The sequence below is a fragment of the Anser brachyrhynchus genome (assembly GCF_964034855.1).
Source record: "Anser brachyrhynchus genome assembly, chromosome: 18".
In the NCBI taxonomy this organism is placed as follows: Eukaryota; Metazoa; Chordata; class Aves; order Anseriformes; family Anatidae; genus Anser; species Anser brachyrhynchus.
Window position 1 is genome coordinate 12418380 of NC_137711.1, and position 18221 is coordinate 12436600.

The 18221-nt window shown below is 43.3% G+C and overlaps 1 protein-coding gene across 6 annotated transcripts in view; it reads right to left on the minus strand.

Annotated features, from left to right (window-relative positions):
* The window catches only part of MAP2K4 (mitogen-activated protein kinase kinase 4), a 94562-nt gene that overhangs the window by 18295 nt on the left and 58046 nt on the right, over positions 1 to 18221 (minus strand). For all 6 annotated transcript variants that reach the window (XM_080560551.1, XM_080560553.1, XM_080560552.1 and 3 more), the window contains 4 exons: positions 14208 to 14327; positions 5681 to 5800; positions 3383 to 3434; positions 2807 to 2934 (listed from right to left, as the gene is read on the minus strand). In XM_080560551.1, the coding sequence (XP_080416677.1) occupies positions 2807 to 2934; positions 3383 to 3434; positions 5681 to 5800; positions 14208 to 14327 (420 nt within the window). The remainder of the gene's footprint in view (positions 1 to 2806; positions 2935 to 3382; positions 3435 to 5680; positions 5801 to 14207; positions 14328 to 18221) is intronic.

Below are 18221 nucleotides of genomic sequence, written 5' to 3' on the forward strand. Positions count from 1 at the left end.
AGAAGAGAAGCAGGAGCAGCAGTCGGGAGGACCAGGGAATACTCAAAAGCCACCTCTCCCCTGCTGGCAGCAGCTTGTAAGGCTGGCATGACCACATTGCGAAACCTCACCTAGAGCAAATCCACAGTGCTGGCACCAACACGGGTCTTGGGAGAACTCAGCATCACGCTGTCCACACAAACAGCCTGAACTGCCCTTGGGGGCAGTCCTGCTATCCTGGGACAACAGGGAGGCTCCAATCTTTCCTTTCTTTCTTTCAGAGAACACAGGGCTCGTTATTTCAGTGCAATGTCACATGGAAATTTGTGGAAAGCAAAACAACTTTTCCAGAACTGGCAGCTCCAAGGTTGACATGCTGCTTTCTGTAACAGCTCTAACAATTTTGGTTAAAACACAAAGAACTTGCTTAGCAGCTGGATGTGGCTCCTGCTGCCTAATCAGACTGCTCCCAGCCAAACTGGCAGACATCCAATGTTGTTATCAATGCCTATGTGGGGACCCGGCACCAGTGAGCATGGGGTTATCAGGTTCCTTAGATGGGCAAGTGCTCTTGCTGCAGGAATTACTTTCTGCAAGTGCCAAAGAGCCCTTGCAGAGCAACATACTTTCATCATCACAGAGCATCATCGAGCAGCCATTATTAGACCTGTCTTGTCTGAATGCAGTTACACTGTGGCACCCTAGCTAGTAGCCTTTACCTATTTTGCATTAAAGCCAATTATTTTCCTTTTGAAAGGAGCGTGACTGGCCTGACTCACTCCCAGGTATATTCAGCACCACTACAGCCATCAGTTTTTGCTAGTGTAGATAAGAGAGCTGGCAGTTGCGTCTGCCTGCTGGGGACATCTCCCCATTTCCGAGGCTTCCTGGTATGTGGAAATGCACGTGTACTTGGAGAGGAGTCACTGTGTCTGGAGAGAAGCAGGGAAGAGGCCAGCAGTCTCCCACACCAGTTGCCAGCTGCTGGCTCATCCCACAAACCGTATACCATGCCAAGGCTCTTACAAACAAACTGAATTGAAACATCTTTGCTCGCTGAAAAGTCCAACCCAGTCTGGAGCTGGTGACAGAGGTGCACAAAGAATATAGTGCATATGGACAGGGAGGAAAATTAAGATGTTATCAACCACCCACCCAAGTCCCAAGGGAAATGAAGAAGCACAGCTATTTACAAACACACTAGTAATTGTCACGTAGTGACTAAACCAACAGTCCATGCAAAACTAACCATCTATCCATGGTTTTAAGAAAAAGTGGGAACATTAATACCTGCAATTATAGTCCACTTAATTTGTGAGGGAAAAGGGGAGAGCAAGTTTTCAAGACCCCTATTTACAGAACTGACGCACACCTCAGAGGATAGGGAAAAGTCAACAGCATTCCTAACTCCACTAAGCAATGCTACCAGAACTGCCCGCAGGATGAGGGGTGAATACTCAGCCTCAGAGCAGGTTATCACAGCCTCTGCACTGGCTCCAGTCCCATCCTGGGGCACTACTCTCTGCTTCTGCCCTTAGAATCCTATTCCCCATGAACATAATTGACTGTGCAGCTCCAGCTGATCCTCTTCCCTGCATAGACCTCCACACAGTTGCCAAAAGTGCTCAGAGAGGAGACATGACCCTGTCCTCTCTCCAGACCCTCCAGGTCTTTATTTAAACAAAGTGCCCCATGTCACCAAGATAGGTAGTTCTGGAACTATAGCAGTGGTCTCCAACAACAGATCGCATCAGTACTTTTCCATCCAGCTGGAGTACTGAGTAACTAGATTCACTACAAGGACAGCGAACAAAAAGGACCAAATGCTCAAGAACTCTGACTCTGTTTGCACAGATTAGAATCGGGACAAACGGGTTTTATCTGACCATGCTGTCCCAGGAAAAACCATAGGAGAGCAGTAACCTAGACCAGATATGCACCATAACTTAAAAGGGAGAGTTTTATTTTTTATTTTGTCTTAACTACCACTGCCAAAGTTCAATTTCAGAAAACAGTATTTTTTCGCATATTGAGACATAAGGTAAGCAATGAGAGTTAAACAGTCACTGGAAATAGTTATATTTACACCAGCAGATAAACAGCTCAGACACAAGCCACTCCTCAAAATTCAGCTCAGGTGAAATGCAGAAATGCATTTTCAAAACAGCCTGATGTACAGAAGTATTTGAACCCTCAGACAGCTTTGAAAATCACAACCACAGCTTTTATCACTGGGAGATGGAGGGAAGCAAGCAGGACAGACTCCCAGGAACCACAGCCCAGACCAAACAATTTCCATGCAGCTGTTCTGCTACTGCTACTCTGCAGAATTACATTTTCCTGGAATTAAGTTATGGCATACTTTGGAAATAAAGTGGTTTTCAAAAATCACTATAATTCTGAAAGATTTTACTCTGCAATCACTGCTATGATATAATCTTACCATAATAAATGGATTTCTTGAAGAAAACCTCACACCCAAACTGCACTGCCTTCCCCCCTGTACTGTGCTGTTTATTTTGGAGCACGAATGGGTGCCTCTGCAAGATACAGAAATGCTCTCTGTTCTAGTGCAACTGCAGCACTGGCAGCAGCAGAAGAACCCAGCTAAAAAAAAGGGAATTTGGTTGCTTTGCCACTGTCTGGATGTCTTTGCTGACACTGCCAGCAACAGCGCTTACTCTAGAGTTTGGTTTCTTCTGGTAAGAGAGTATTTACCCCATGTGAACCAAGCTAGTTCTTTGCTCAGTCATGCTGTGCTAGGCTTGATGAAGGGGGATAGGAACCTGCATATGGGCATGCCAGCACCTCACACATCCCCACTCACCGCCATGTATGGTCGGCACCCTGCATCCCGTGTTTTGGCAATGGAGTCTACGAGCTGTCCGCTAATGCCGAAGTCACAGAGTTTAATATTTCCATTTCTGTCCAGAAGAATATTGGAAGGTTTGATATCTGTAAGGGAAAGAAATTTAAACTGTTAAGTCATGGCCGGAGGTTTCAATTTCAAAAACGGCAGCTGCACAGAATCAGCACCAGTAGCAAATGCTGTGCATAGCCTTGGTGTGGGACGGGCAGGAAACAACGTGGCGTGCTCATCGCCTCAGGTTCCAATCGGCAGCAGCAGGAGATGGAGCCTGCCCCAAACAGGTTGTGTGCCCAGAGGTAGAGGCAGACACCCAACAACCCTCAAATACCACTACAACGGTCTGACCACTGCTTGGTACAGAAAAACACAGGTTGGAGGGGCAGCAAAACAGCCACCACCTGTGCAGAATGTGTTCGCTCTCCAATGCTCACACCTGTGGCAGTACCCATGCAAGTTACATTTTGACTTGATGCAAAGGCTGCTTAAAATTCTTGCAATTATTTTGGTAGGTAAGAAGAAAAGATACAAACTTACCTCTGTGAATGATTTTCAAGTTTTCTTTTAAGTGGTTTAGTGCTTTCACAGTCTAGGAAAGAAATACAGAAGAAAAATAAGCAAGTGTCATAAGATTCCTGTGATTATTAAATTGTTGGAGTTCCAAGAAGAGGGGAAAAAACATTAAATATGAAAAGATATCAATGCTGTAAATTGATGATTAAAACATTTTTACTCATATTTTTTCCTCCAAAGAGGTGACAGAAAAGAGGCGAAGTGCTTAAGTAAAACACGTAACACTTGTAACCTTGAAAGATCACACTTTGGGAGAGAGAAGCAAGAGATGAAGTTAAGCAATTTCTGATATTAACTATCTTCAGTAAGAACTTATTTCAAGCCCTACATTGTACTTTTCCAGTAAATAATAAATGCCCTATTCTGCTGTTCCCATTCCACTGGCTGAGCAGCAGCTCCTCATGTCAGTGGCGTGAGGAGCAGCAGAGAAGGCTGTTCTGATTCACCCATTCACCATCAAGTGGAAAAGATATTCAGAGAGCCTGGTATATAGGATAATTTAAAAACAAAACAAAAGAAAACAGCTGAAAGTTCAACATTGTAATTAATTTCACTTCTAATGAACAGATCATTGAAATAGATGGCCAAAAGACTGTCTTAATGATGACGGCAATAGGATGTTCACGTTGAGCTGCTAAGCTCTCCGAAGTTGCAGGAAGACAAAGTCTAGCAATCAAAATCTTCCCCTTCCTGCTTGCATTTTCCAGTGTGCACACTCCTTCCTGCTCGCACAACCCTGTGTTCAAGCATTTACATAATTAAAAACTTTGGCAGGCTCTGAGATAAAAATTTTTAATGGACCTGGACTTCCAGGTTAAGATGAAGAAAACAACAGTCATGTTCTCCACCTGCTGAAGAACCCACCTACATTTTAGGAGCCTTTGCTCAACGCAACCAGAGATTTCTCTGGACTGGAGTGGCTCAGTTTACCAGAAATCCAACAGACGTGACAGAGTTTCAGGGGCAGCAACAGGACAGAAGTTTCAGGATACTTTTCAACACCCTTTTGTCCACAACCCAAACCTAAAGTTTTTTATTGCAGGGCCAAAACTTACCCTTGTGTTTAGACAACCAAGGGTTCATTTTGGCAGAGCCAAGTAAAATTCTTAAGGGCTCCTTAAAGGTACCCTCACTTAGAAAATAATTCCTTCACTTCACTTCTGGAGGAATATAGGTACACAGAACATGAAACAATCCAATGCCAGAGGACCTGGGGTAGACAATGGCCTCGATGGAGCAGGGGTGTGCTCAGATACTTGGGATGGGACTCACCTCGCTTCACTTGACCATCTGAAGTGCCATGGGATAGGAACCCAGCTCGTATACAGAGACACTAACCTCTTCCCACTGACTTCAGAGAGAGAGAGCATGCAACTTAGACCAGAAACCTACTCCCAGAAGTTTGGTGGGGTTCACCTCTCCTGGCTATGCTCAACCCCTTTTTCCCTTTACAAACGTGAGATGGGGAGACAGTTCATTTATTTTAGAAACATCCTTGGGATGAGATAAACTTCACCCAGCTTCCAGGGAAGCCACCTCTATCTGGCACCTGGCTCCTGCCACCCATGGTCCTGCTAAGCGGCATCGCAGGGTAACAAGAGGACTACTTGCAGATGCAGCCCCTTGACAGCCCCTCCCAAACACAGGGCTCACGGTACGCTCAGCTCCTGTCAGTGCCCTAGCCCTCCCGCAGTTACAGGAAGGCTGTCTGGAAAGGCAAGTCATGCCATTTGCCAAGGTTTGCTGCCATGCCCACGCCATCTCAGTGACACAAGCTGTGAGCCTCTAGCAGAGGCACAAGCTGCCCCCTACAGAGCTGCCCCCTCCTGCCCACAGTCAGCAAGCAATCACCGTCAGCCAGGGCAGCACAATCTAATTGCTGCTGAGGAGCAACAGAAACACAGGGGCTAAACAGTGGAAGGAAGCTCCCTTTCTCAGCCTGGTTTTGACCATTACTCCAAAAATATCACGAAATTCCAGTGCATAGTGTAGCCAGGTAAGGGAGTCCTTCCCAAATTGCTGGGGCTCTGGATAAAAATTCTGGGGCCTCTGCATACAGATTACAGATGGCAGGACCTGCTTCTCTATTACGTGATACATCACGCTAAAACTGGAATACTCTCAAGGTTCATTAAAACTGTGATACGATATAACAGCAGCAGTTGTACTGCATGCAGATCAAGCAATTTTTTTACAAGCAAGTAAGAGAGATCTGAATATTTCAAATCAGCTTCAAAAAGAAAAGTTTAACAAAATACTCACAGCTAAAGTGATTTTGCCTAGGATTTCTTCTGGAATAACATCATCTAATACACTATATACATATTTGTAAAACTTATCAAACGAGGTAGACATGAGCTCCATACAGATCCAACAGTCACCCTGGAAAAAGAAAAGAATCATTGTAACTGTCAAGCTTAAATGAGAAACAAAAACCCAGAGAGCATCCCTTGAATCCAATAAAACACAAACAGCAACCTGCATTTGACAGGAAGGATAGATTTCATCTTGATTAATTTCAGCCATTTCAGCAGCAAGTCTGAATTAGTCATTGAGAGCAATGGAAGAGTAACACCAATACGTACCTTTCTTCCAGTCCATTTACCAGCAGAGAAATCTAACTGACAAGATCAGACCTGACATTACAACTCAGATGCCTGAACCTAAATGAATGGAAGTCTCAAAAACTGCCTGGCTCTCAAAAAGGCTGATGGCATGGTGAGATACAGCCATGCACAGTAAGACTAAAAAAAGTCCCTTGCAGTTTATGACAACCCTGCATGGGTCAGAGAACATTTCATACCACATTTGGAGATAAGATCTAAGCAAGAGAAAATGAAAGTAGATTTAAGAAGGCAGGTGGTTTTGTTGATTTACATCTTGCAGGTAATTTAAATGCAGAAAATTGTAAGACATCTCTCTGTTAAATCAAATGCTAAGCTAAACAACCATAGGAGGGTAACATGTTTATGAAACTCTCTGCTGAGATCCGTGAATCAACTTGCTCATGACAGATTTGCTGGGGAGAAGAAACGGATCCCCACAAAGATGATGTATAAAAGGATTTCATCTTTTGTCATAGTATGTATCTAGTATATGGTGATAAATGGCTTAGCCACGGATTGATCTCAAATTTCAAATTTTTGAACATTTTAACTCCAGTAGTGGACAATCGAACGCTTGGTATGAGCTGTTTCCATAGAGTCTAATGCACTTCATGCAATGCTTCATTGCTAGGAATACTAAAACACCAGAACTACAGCCACCCTCCCCAGAAATTATGTATTCTTATCTTCTACAGGCTGTATCACAATCAGTGTTAGAACCACATTAGCTGTCAAAAGTAGAGTGCAAAAGACGGTAGGCCAGTCTGGTTGTCTTGTTCTGGCTAGGCACCATCCAAAACACTTGTATGAGGAGCAGCAGCTTCCGCAGGCATCACTGCCCCTGGCTGCCTGGGTGGCTCAGAGCACTGGGCGCCTGCCTGGTGGTGACTTAGCTGCACGTTCCTGGAATACAGGAAGTAAGAAATAGAGGAGAAGCCTCCCTGTACTGCAGAAGGTAGATTTTTCCCCATCAAGAACAAAACCACAAACACTTAAAAGTACATACATGGAAATGAAATTAGAAAAAAAAGAGAGAGAGAGAGAGAGCGAGCGAGCATAGGCATGCTGGCAGCGCAGCAAAGCCCCGTGCTCCCATCCCGTGCACCTCCAGTCACTTCTGTCTGAAGCAATCTGCCGGTGCTCATGTCAGCCAAGAGCAATTCTCAAGCTATACTCAGATGATTAAAAAAGCTTGCAGAGCCATGTGTCTTAAAGCCAAAAAGGCGGGTTGTGCCCACTCAGAATGACCTCCTGGACACCATGAACACACCAAGGAATGAATGGCATCCACCAAGACCTGACTCCAGTCCAAGCACTTGGTTTAGTGGGAACAGAAGGGGCCAGCAAAGGTGGTATCAGCTCATCGCCCACCCAATGGAAATGGCTGCTACAAGCCTGAGCCCAGAGAACAAGCATTTCACCTGAACCAAAGAAAAAGGCACTGGTCAAACAAGCACTGTGCCAAACACAGAGGCTGAGACACTGCCCAGAGAGAGGCAAATGCAGCACAGTGGAAGAGAACACAACTGGTGTTTCAAGTGACTGACACAAGCCAGTCACGGAGAGAGACATGGAGAAAGGAGATCTCAGGCTGCTGGATAAAGGTTGGAATGGATGGATTTGGCTGAGAACTTGATCTGATTTAAACTGCAGAAATGAAATTAGGTAACACATGCAAAAAGTTTCCCTTTTCAACACTGCAAACAAATGCAGAGTGCAGCTACGGCATGTCTGTATCATCAAGAGCGGCTAAGAAAAGGTAAGTGGATACAGCATTGGTGGTGCACGTGAATCAGGTGAAATTGGAACCACACCAGACCACTACAAACTATCCACAGTGAAAGCAAACACGGACTTGGTTCTACTGCCTGCAGGATCGTTGAAGACATTGCTTCTGTTTTGACCAGCTTTGCATAAAAAATTGGTAATGTGCTATACTCCCGTGCTGCTGTACCGAGACACTACAGAGAACTGGATTTGTTCAAGAATGCTGGAATAGTACCAACCACCTGCAGCCTCACGTTTGTGTCCCATCGCACTAATACGTCAGTGTCTTCAGTTGCCCAGGTTACAACGGGTGATGTTTGTACAGGAAAAGCAAACTGAAGTGAAACAACAGGCAAGGTTATCAGAGCTGTGACTAACAAAAACTTCACAGCATACTTTGTACGTCTGCAGGGTTGCAATGTACATGTGACTGAGCACTCAAACATGTTTGTGTGTAATCACAATACAAACTACTCATGATCAAAAGCACCCAAAGGGAAAAAAACCAAGACATGGTTTAGTTGGTCTCTTGAAATACCATAGAATGATATAGAAATCCTGAATGGGAGCATTTATTGATCTGGTAATATTAAAATCTACCTGATCAACATGAGTTTCTGTCAGCAAGATCAGTGAAGAAAGATGACAGCTTTTCAATTACGCAGCTTCATTAAGACTGGTGATAAGACTGAAAATCCTACAAGTTCTCATCTCTTCTTGAGACTTGAAAGGACTTACCTAAAAGCAAAGTTGATGAATTTTACTGAGAACAAAGAGGAAGACTGGCAGGTGCAACTAAATACTTGTCACCTAGCCCCTTTCTTAGCAAATTATACAGAGAAATGCTGATGTGCATGGGAAAGTTCTGCTTCACCTTGAATTGTGAAGGCAAAGCTATCTTAACAGAAGTTTATCTTCAATTTATGCTTCCAGGTCAGGCTGATTTCTGATTAGAAAACGACAAAGGAAGCATTTTAATTTTTCTCTTCCAGTTATAGCTATTCTTCCAAAGAACTATATTTTAGTCCTTTTCAGGTACTAAATTACCAGGTACTAATGCACTTCTTGTAGGCATACCAAAAAATATCCAGGAACGCCCTTCACTTACTATTTCATTCAAAGTATCACTGCCTATTCTCCAGGACATACACAAAAACTGTGTCCTAACCAGCAATTCCTGAATGCAGCGTCCTTAATTCCCAGCCCACAACTGAGCATGTCACAAAGGTGCCACTAGGCTGAAAAGCAGCTTGGCACTAAAAGGACCCGGAGTCTTGGTGGACACCAAGGTGAACATGAACCAGCAACATGACCTTGCCACAAAGAAGGGGAATGGTATCCTGGGCTGCATTAGACAAAGCATTGCCAGGAGGCTGAGGGACGTGATCCTTCCCCTCTGCTCAGCACTAGTGAGGCCAGACCTGGAGTGCTGGGTCGAGCTCTGGGCCCCCACTACAAGAGACAGGGAGCTACTGAAGACAGCCCAACCGAGGGCCAAAAAGATGATAGAGTTCAGCCTGGGGAAGAAGAAGCTCAGGGGGGGATCTCATCAATTTGTATAAATACCTGAAGGGAAGGTGCAGACAGAATAGAGCCAGGCTCTTGTCAGTGGTGCCCAGTGCCAGGACAAGAGGCGGTGGACATGAACCAGAACACAGGAAGCTCCCTACAAACGTCAGGAAACACATGATAGTGCAGGTGACCGAGAATTGGCACAGGTTGCACAGAGAGGTTGTGGAATCTCCGTGTTCAAAAGCTGTCTGGACATGGTCCTGGGCAACCTGTACTAGGTGGCCCTGCTTGAACAGGTGAGTTGGACTAGATGGCCACCAGAGATCCCTTCCAGCCTCAACAAGTCTGTGATTCTACAACATCAGTACTTGCAGATTTATCACATTAGTACACTGCAGGGCAACCTTTTACACAAGTAGCATCTATACTAATGAGAGAGAATCAAGACTCTCATCACCCTCCCTTTTCCTTACAAGGCACGAAGGACACTTTTCCTAGGGACTGCGGACTGCTTGCTTGGGCAGACACCTCGAGCAATTCCAAAACCGCCAAAGATTTCCATAGTCAAGTAGCATGTTGGACATCTCCACAGAAATGCTAAAGAGCAGGTATATCACATACAGAGTCTTAGTCAGATGGAAGAATTATCTTTATGGTACCAAGCATACATGAAGATTTTGAAATAACAAATACTACAGATTTAAGAGCCTGTCTGAATGGCATGTCTTCTGCTGGCACTTGAGACAGTCTTGAAAGTCTTCGAAATGGCTAGCAGCTATTTTGAATATTGTACCTATTTCATATAATTGTCAGAGATCTTAGGGGGGTGCAGAGACAATTCTATCTCGGACCGAGAACGCAGGATATTGGAAATATTTATTCTTCTCCTGTTTCTTTTTCTAGTTGTGGCTCTGTCTTGTCACAGAGAAGTTAAACTGACTGTCATTTTCTTTTTCTGAATGCTTCTGTGCAGTATGAAATTTCATGGAATATTAATTACTTTCATTCTTCACAAAGTTTTAACTTTTTACCAATAAAAAAAAGTTTTTGGAGAAGTCTACAAAGGTCACGTAACCTGAAAATTCCTACACATCCTATAGTTTTGAACTGAGTGCTTACTGGACCAAAACCCCAGCATTATATTCCCGTTTCATTAAATAAATACATAATTCAGTCTCATCCAGTGTGTGCCTAAAAACTGATGTAAAGTCCCACTGTTGGTAGTCAATATATAGCTTTTGCATTGTTACACATTAAACTACGTATGTAGACATATATACAGAAGGATGTACCATGTGATTAAAGAACAAGGAGCAAATATACCATGGGTTAAGACGCTGTCGGCTGAGGGACAACCAGCACTACTTCCCAGAGAAGACTCATTCCCTTGTCAAGCTCCCCTGAAGGGTGATGGTTAACAACACTTGGCATTCATGCCCTCAGTCTGGTTTTCACGACTCAATGGTATCGCTGTAGCTTATGGTATCCAGAAATTTTTCGAGAGGACGCTTCAAAATGGTCAGAACTGCCAAAGACCAAATAGTATTTAAAGGAAAAAAAGGCTCAAAACTGCCAAAGACGAAGCACTATTTAAAATCTTTCTCTATCAGAAAAAACTTGCTGGAAAAGTGAGCCAAAATACAACTACGGAAAATATTCACCTGTAATTTTTTATTTTTTTTAAACCTTTTTAAACCTTTTTTAAACCTTTAAACCTTTTAGAGAGGCTGCCACAGCAACTTGTCTGTTTATGGTTGTTTTCCTAACTGCAAGCTGGGATATATGTCTGTCCTCAAATTAAGTCCTTCAACAGTTTTGTCCAATTTGGTTTTTCTACTACTACTCCCTGAACTGTCAGGACTCAAAAGCTGAGCTCTGCTTCTCAGCACAAACAGCTCACTCTTCCAGACAGGCTTTGTGCCTTTCAGAACAGCCCAGCAGCTGTCCTGCTGCTCTCCCTGAAGCTGTTATAATCTTCTTGCTAATTATTTGATTGTGAGAGCTGCCTACTCAGCATTCAAGCTCCTCTGAAGAGACTCTAAGTGAAGTCCTTCACCCTTTAGGAGCAGAAGGAAGATGACTTCCCATCTGTAGCTCAGTCTATCCCCAGAGAATCCGAGTCTTGGCTCAGAGCAAAAGGTCCCAAAAGGATGCGCCTTTTGGAATGTTTTTCCTTACTTTTCACCTTGAAATCCAGGAACAAAGGGCTTTGTTTACACGTCTTGCTATAGGACTTCCTGAGAGAGGAATTTTTAATAACATACCATGTGTTCTTATACTCCAGAGGATGGTGCAGCAGTGAGCTGGATCAGTTACTTTGGGAACACAGAGGGGGGGGGGTGAGACAGGTTCAAACATACTGGTGAAATTATTTTTTTCCCTTAAATACTTTATCTCTCTGCTTTCTCTGCTGTCATAGTTTTCTGCCTTTAAAAAATGTAATTAACGTTAGAACATGTAATTAATATGACAAGACAGACAACCTCATCCAAGTCTATCTATCAGTTTGCCTTGCATACCTTTGAGGTGTGTGCCAGCCATAACAGACTGAGAAGAGGGGGAAGTTTGCTTTCATTTCAGAAACACACACCACTGATGCTGAGGGTGTGGGCAGAGGGGATTCCAGGGACACACTATACCCCTGAGTGACCTTATTGAAGTCTTCCCCAGAGCACCCAAGGAATGCTGCCTGGTTGCAGGAAGACAGGAGTTTTTGACAAAACAAAGGGTGCAGAAAAAAACAGGCTGACAGTTGGATGTTGATCAAGGTAGGTTTCTGTATTATTTATGTATGTATACTTACATTCTGAGATGTGCCTAGAGTTGCAGAGGTGACAGGCTCACACAGTTCTGAACATGTTGCTCATCAGCAATCTGGCAAGATATTGTCTTGCCCAGAGACTTTTCTTCAAACCAGCTGACAGCCTTATCATTTGTATTTCAGCAAAGCTGCAAACTTTCAGCCAAGGCTGAGGCTCCACACTTACCAGGAGTTTGAAATGCGTGAACAGGGACAACACCTTCTCACTCAAAGCGTTCAACAGATAAGACAAAGCAAAGCATGAAAAAAGAAATTATTTTTATCCTTATTTTAGAGACTGAGATTTAAAGTCAGAGGAATAACCTGACAAAATAACAGAGAAAGATTCTCCAGAAGCAGGAATTGAATATTCAGTCCCAATTTGTGGTTTTAATTGCAAGATTCACCTTCTTCCTCTCAACAGCTCTCCACTAAAGCCCCAACAGACTCTGCACAGGTTACTACCAGATAATAAGCAAAGATGAACAGCAGCGAGTAGGTCTCTATTTTCCTTCTTCCCTTGGGTAGGTGTACAGGGTTTAGATTCAATTAGAGGAAAACAGGCAAGCATGGCATAAGACTGTCCAGGCTGCATGCAGAATGCCAGTTTCCCAGCTGTTTTTACTGGTCATTCAAATGCAATGGGAGTGCCTGAGCAAGGCACGAGGAGAAAGAAGGACACCTTCTGTGGCCCTGCAGCAAAATGCATTCTTTAAATTACAATAAGTAGATGCTAAAACAGTCACAAACACTCAGTGATTAACACTATACTCCTGGACATGAATAAGTGATCTATATCAGAATTAACTACAGTCAGCTTACACAGATTTTGATGCTCTAATTCTGGTCTTCACTTGGTATAATTCATGAAGCATCATATTGAATAACCCACTCTACAGCGCATAATACCTATATGCATAAAAGGGCCAAGCAAAATGACAGGCCCTACGGTGGCTATTGCAGATATTGCTCCTTCCTTTCAAGAGCAGTCAAGCAATTTTGGTCTCCATCCCAAAAGGACAGAGTAGAACTGGAAAAGATGCAGAGAATGGCAAGAAAGATGATCAAAGGTCTGGAATGGATTCTATGCATGACACAGGCTTGCACTTTTCAGTCTGGAGAAGACATGACAGAGAGGGGATAGGGCAACAGTCCATAAAATCCTCAGTGGCCTGGAGAGAATTGGTAAGGAGCAACAACTTTCTCTTCAAATACAAAAACTAGGGAAACCACTAGGGGCACCATTCAGAACAGCAGAATGAAAATTCAAAATCGATCAAGGTGACAGGCCTTCAAATGACAGGCAGACGACCAAGCGAAGTGCCTCTCAGGGAGCACTGAAGATGCAAAAAATGTACATGTATCCATGGGGAAAACAAACCATTTACTGGACGAGAAGTCTAGGAAGAATCACTAAGCAAAAGATAGCATGTAGAGCTCAGAAGACATTCAGGTACATACAACTGAAGGTTATGGCAAAGTATCACGTGTGCTTCTTTATGCAGATCCTTTGGGCCATCCCCAGAGACAGGACCACCCACTGGTCTGACCCAGCCAGGTCACTCTTACTGTCTTACGCATCTGCAGGTACAAACCACTTCAAGGAAGAGGCACTTCAATTATGAGTCTCTGACACAGCCCTGGTACGTATGCATGTACATACATACACACAGCAAATAACTATCTGATCACAGCAGCCACCTTTATTACAGGGATACTGAGTTTGCACGCGTCCTCCACATGGTCATATCTGATTACTGACATAAATCACATTTGTGTTCAAGTGCAGTGCCACAGAGCTGTGCCCAGCCCAGCAGTGCAGAGGGGAACCACAAGTTCATCAAATGAGAAAAACAGGAGAGAAAGAGAGACTGAAATATGCAGACAGACCTAACAACGAATGGGAATAGCATCTATGTGTTCAACACTACTTAGACATCTGGATACCTTGGTTAAATAACCTTGATTAAAGGTACCAAGCTAAAAATCCTAACATAAATTAACTTTCTCTTCCTTATTGCACGCTGGCAACTGCAAAGAAAAAAAGTTAATAAAATAAAAACAAAAAATTCTGCTATAAATGAAGCAAGTTTGGAGTTCCCACCTCTCTGAAGAGCGCACCATAAAACTGAACAATATACGGGCAGTCACTGCTTCGCATTACTACATCAAGGTCCATCAGAAGCTGCTTCTGTTCTTTTTCATCCACTGTCGACCGAATTCTCTGAAAGAGGAAGAGTGGCAGAGACTTTATCACTTACAAGCCATTACTGTATCTTCAGAACCATTAGTGGAGCAACGTGCCAGGGACCCCAAACCCAAGGCTGAGCAGGCAATCCCCAAGGCATGATAAAGCACACTCGAGAGAATTGAACCATTTTCGAATCAGAACTGTAACTGAAAAACCCAAAAGCCATTCAATACAGAATATAAAATCTCCAATCAAATTTTACTCTTATGAGCATCAGCATTTTCGGATGAAATGGCAGTATGAAATTAAAGAGCAAAGATTTCATTGAAACCTACAGCAAAACAATATATTCAGGTTATCATTTCAAAACATTCCCACAGAGTTCTTAGCCATGTTGGATGGGGCTCAGAGACTGATTTGAAATTTAACCAAGGAACATTATGTTTGAAATGACTAAGAAAAGCAAAGAAGACAAAAGTTTTCCTCCACCTTGCCTTTACCATGGCTGGCACAGTGGAAAAGGCCCATAATGTAATCGAGGGAACACATTGCTCTGGTAATGCTAATGGTGGGCAACAGTCCTTCTCATAAAACTAACAACTCTACCTTGTACTGGCCTAGCTAACACTAACACTGTATGAACGATATAGATTATATGCTGTATGTTTAAAAATGTATATATACCCACTATACTTTATAGTGTATATATAAAGAAAACTCTGATTTGGGCTTGAAAGAACAATTTAAGTTTGAAAATAAAAAGAGCACACATCCAACCATGAAGCTCATTAAATGAAGGATGGAGGAGTCCATCCACAGTTTTTCATGTAACTTTACAGATACGTTTAGCATCTTGCACTAATTAAATGCATTCTCTGAAACACCAGTGAGTAAAATTATGATACTGAAGAACTGAGTCACACTGAGAAATCATCAAAAAGAAAAAAAATGACAAGTCCAAAGCAACAGAAACAGCCTGGACTCTCCTTGTGGAGAAAAACTGTCTATCCAAGAAAGAAAAAAAATGTTCAAGGTTGTGGGAAAAACCTGCATGATACCAGAAGGCAGTCCCACTGACACTACTTGGCAGAGCTCACTGCCCTGTGAGCAGCTGCTGGTGGCAGCAAGACCACAAGCATTAGCAAGCACAAGGCTAAGCATATGAAGGTACTTTAAAGGTTGGCTATTCATATTACATCACTTGAGATTATGAGGGCATGATTATGTACCTTTGGACTATTTTGTGATGATCCACACAAAATGAGGACCGTACTGAGACTACAATTTCCTTACCTTTGTTGTATCCTGGTATTTTGGTATTTCCCCATTCATTCGTTATGTTCTAGCAGTTCTAGTTTGGCCTAGAACAGTAATTGTGTTCATACTGCCCTCTTCCCTCCCAATGAATTCTAGAGTACTAGGGAAAACTAGTAAGAGCCTTGCCCAGCACACCCACAATCTGTAACATCCACACCTTGCCATGTCACTGAGTGGGTGGAATTTTGTAGTTGCAAACAGAGCAAGAAGACGACTCAAGGGCCTAGTAATGAAACTAAAACACTTCACCTCTAGGTCACTGGTTCAAATCTGTTTCGCAGAAGTTTAGTCACATCAGTGAAGAAGGTCTGATAAGTTCGATCACTTCTTTGTCTTGGATCTATATCATATAAAGCTCTTCAACCCTGCACTGATTTATCAAAGGCTAAGAAGATTAAAAGTCTCTTTCTGGATGGCACACCATCAGCACTGTATGAAATAACAATGATGTTGCTCTGACCTTGATAGAAGATGATGGATGCCAAAGCCACTGTGGTGGGACCTCTGAGGAGCAGTTTTGTCTCCCACTGAGATGCTACCCACTCCTCTGAAAAGTTCACAAAACAGGTGAGAAGCAATACCAAAAGATCTTTTCTCCATACTGTAACTCACAGCTCTCTTCTGTGCCAATTCCATTAACTGCTTTCCCCAAAAAGCCTTTCTCCTGGTCATCTCCTCAGCCTCCCTTCGCATTCCTCTCACAGCTGCACACTCCTGTCTCAGCCATCCCTGCAGCATGCTTCTCGAACTCTACAACTTCACCTGAAAGTACCTCATCCCAACTCTGACATTCTCTGCATCTTCTCTGCTCTATCTTCTTCAACTCTGGAAAGCATTTGAGATACTTGTATGGAGAAGGTAAGTTTAATGGCACCCTGGAACAACAACCAAACCCAACAACTTCTTTTTCCAGCCACAATCTCCCCATGGAGAAATAAGAAGAGCAGGCAGAGGACCCCAAGGATGTACAGTTATGTAAAGGTTATAATACAGAACATCCATGACACCCAAAGGACACCTTAAAAAGCCAGCATAAACTCCTGAACAAACACTGCTTTGGAGACTGAAGGGGAGTCTTTTATAAGACTGCTGGAGACCAGAGGTCTGATAATTCAAGAAGAGCGCAAAACCCTCAGAGGCAACATGCAGCACAATGCTGAGCTGAGGTCGCCCAGGCTGGAAAAGAAAACAGTCTTAATTCATCAGCTAAGAAGGAAGCATTCATGAGCAAAAGAAGGAAGAAAAAGCAAAAGGTGATGGAAGTCAACAGCAGCCAGTACTCAAACAGCACATGAGCCACAATGAAGACCTGCTACCTAACTCCGAGGCAGAGCGCAAGACACTGCAGCAGTACCCACAGATACTCTCCCAAAGACACAGGAGGTGGCAGAAAAGGAAGACAAGGAAGGCAGCAGCCCGACAACACCATGTAAGATTGGGATGGACAAGTCTGACTTGGTTTCAGCTCTTACATCTCTCAGCCTGGTTACTCAATTGCATGCAGTTGCTGCCATGGCCAAACAGGCCACATAAGGAAGAAGTGGCTTTTGTAGTGGAGATTATAGAAAGTCTAATCTTCAGCAGTTTCTTGTTGGCCTCAAACAAACTGCATAAAATCCTTCAGAAGAAAATTCTCCAACCTTTTTAGCACAAACCCAGGTTAGGAAAAAGGTTTCTGATATCTGAAATAAGAGCTCTATAAGTGACGCTCTGTGCAGCATCAACATCAAAATGATAAACTACGCTGTGTGGATTGTACCACTCTCAAACCTAAAAGCTGACAGATCCCAGAAACCAGACCCAAAACAGAAGAGACATCACTCAACTCCAGTATGCACTGGAAAAAAATCAGGTGCAGTGGGTAGCAATGGGAAGGGAAAGCCACAAGCACCAAACTGAAAACCTACGTCTTGAGCCAAGAGAGAAAACAGTGCTGTCCTGCGTACACAGCTCACAGGTGTGCTCAGCAGAAAGTCCTGCAGCAGCACCTGACAGTGTCCCCAAAGGGATGTGTGTTATCTGCAGGACAGCAAGGACCGAAAGCTACAAAATGAGCAGGAAGAAAGGGGTTTTTCCCACTTGCTGCTGAGGACAAGAACATTTACCTGCCCATCCAAAACACTTCCAGTGCTGAAAGAAGCATGTCAGGTCTTTTACTGGTAACAACTAGTATCCCATCTCCTCTAATAAGGCTTACTCCCTCACCATTTCCTCTTAACCCTTACTCATTCACTCCTTTCTCAGTGTCATATCAGCAGGGTTTGAAGCACTGTTTTCCCTAACTCTCAGACAGCTATCCAAGACAGATGAGTGAAACAGAAGATTCTCCTCAATAAACCTTAAGTATTCAACTCCAGGGAGGGTATCTAATTGTGAGAAGAATGGAAATGAAGATTTACAACAGAGCCAGCTTGCAAAAATCCCAATACTTCTCTTCAGAAATCATATGGGAACAGGAAGGTCAGAAAAATCTGCCCCTTGACTGAACTTAATACACTTACGTGTCATCTCAGAGGGCTTTTATGGGCTATCAGACATGCAGGAAACAACTGATAAATTACAGAAGTATACATAAATATCCAACTTCTGCTCTCAGGTGTACCTGATACA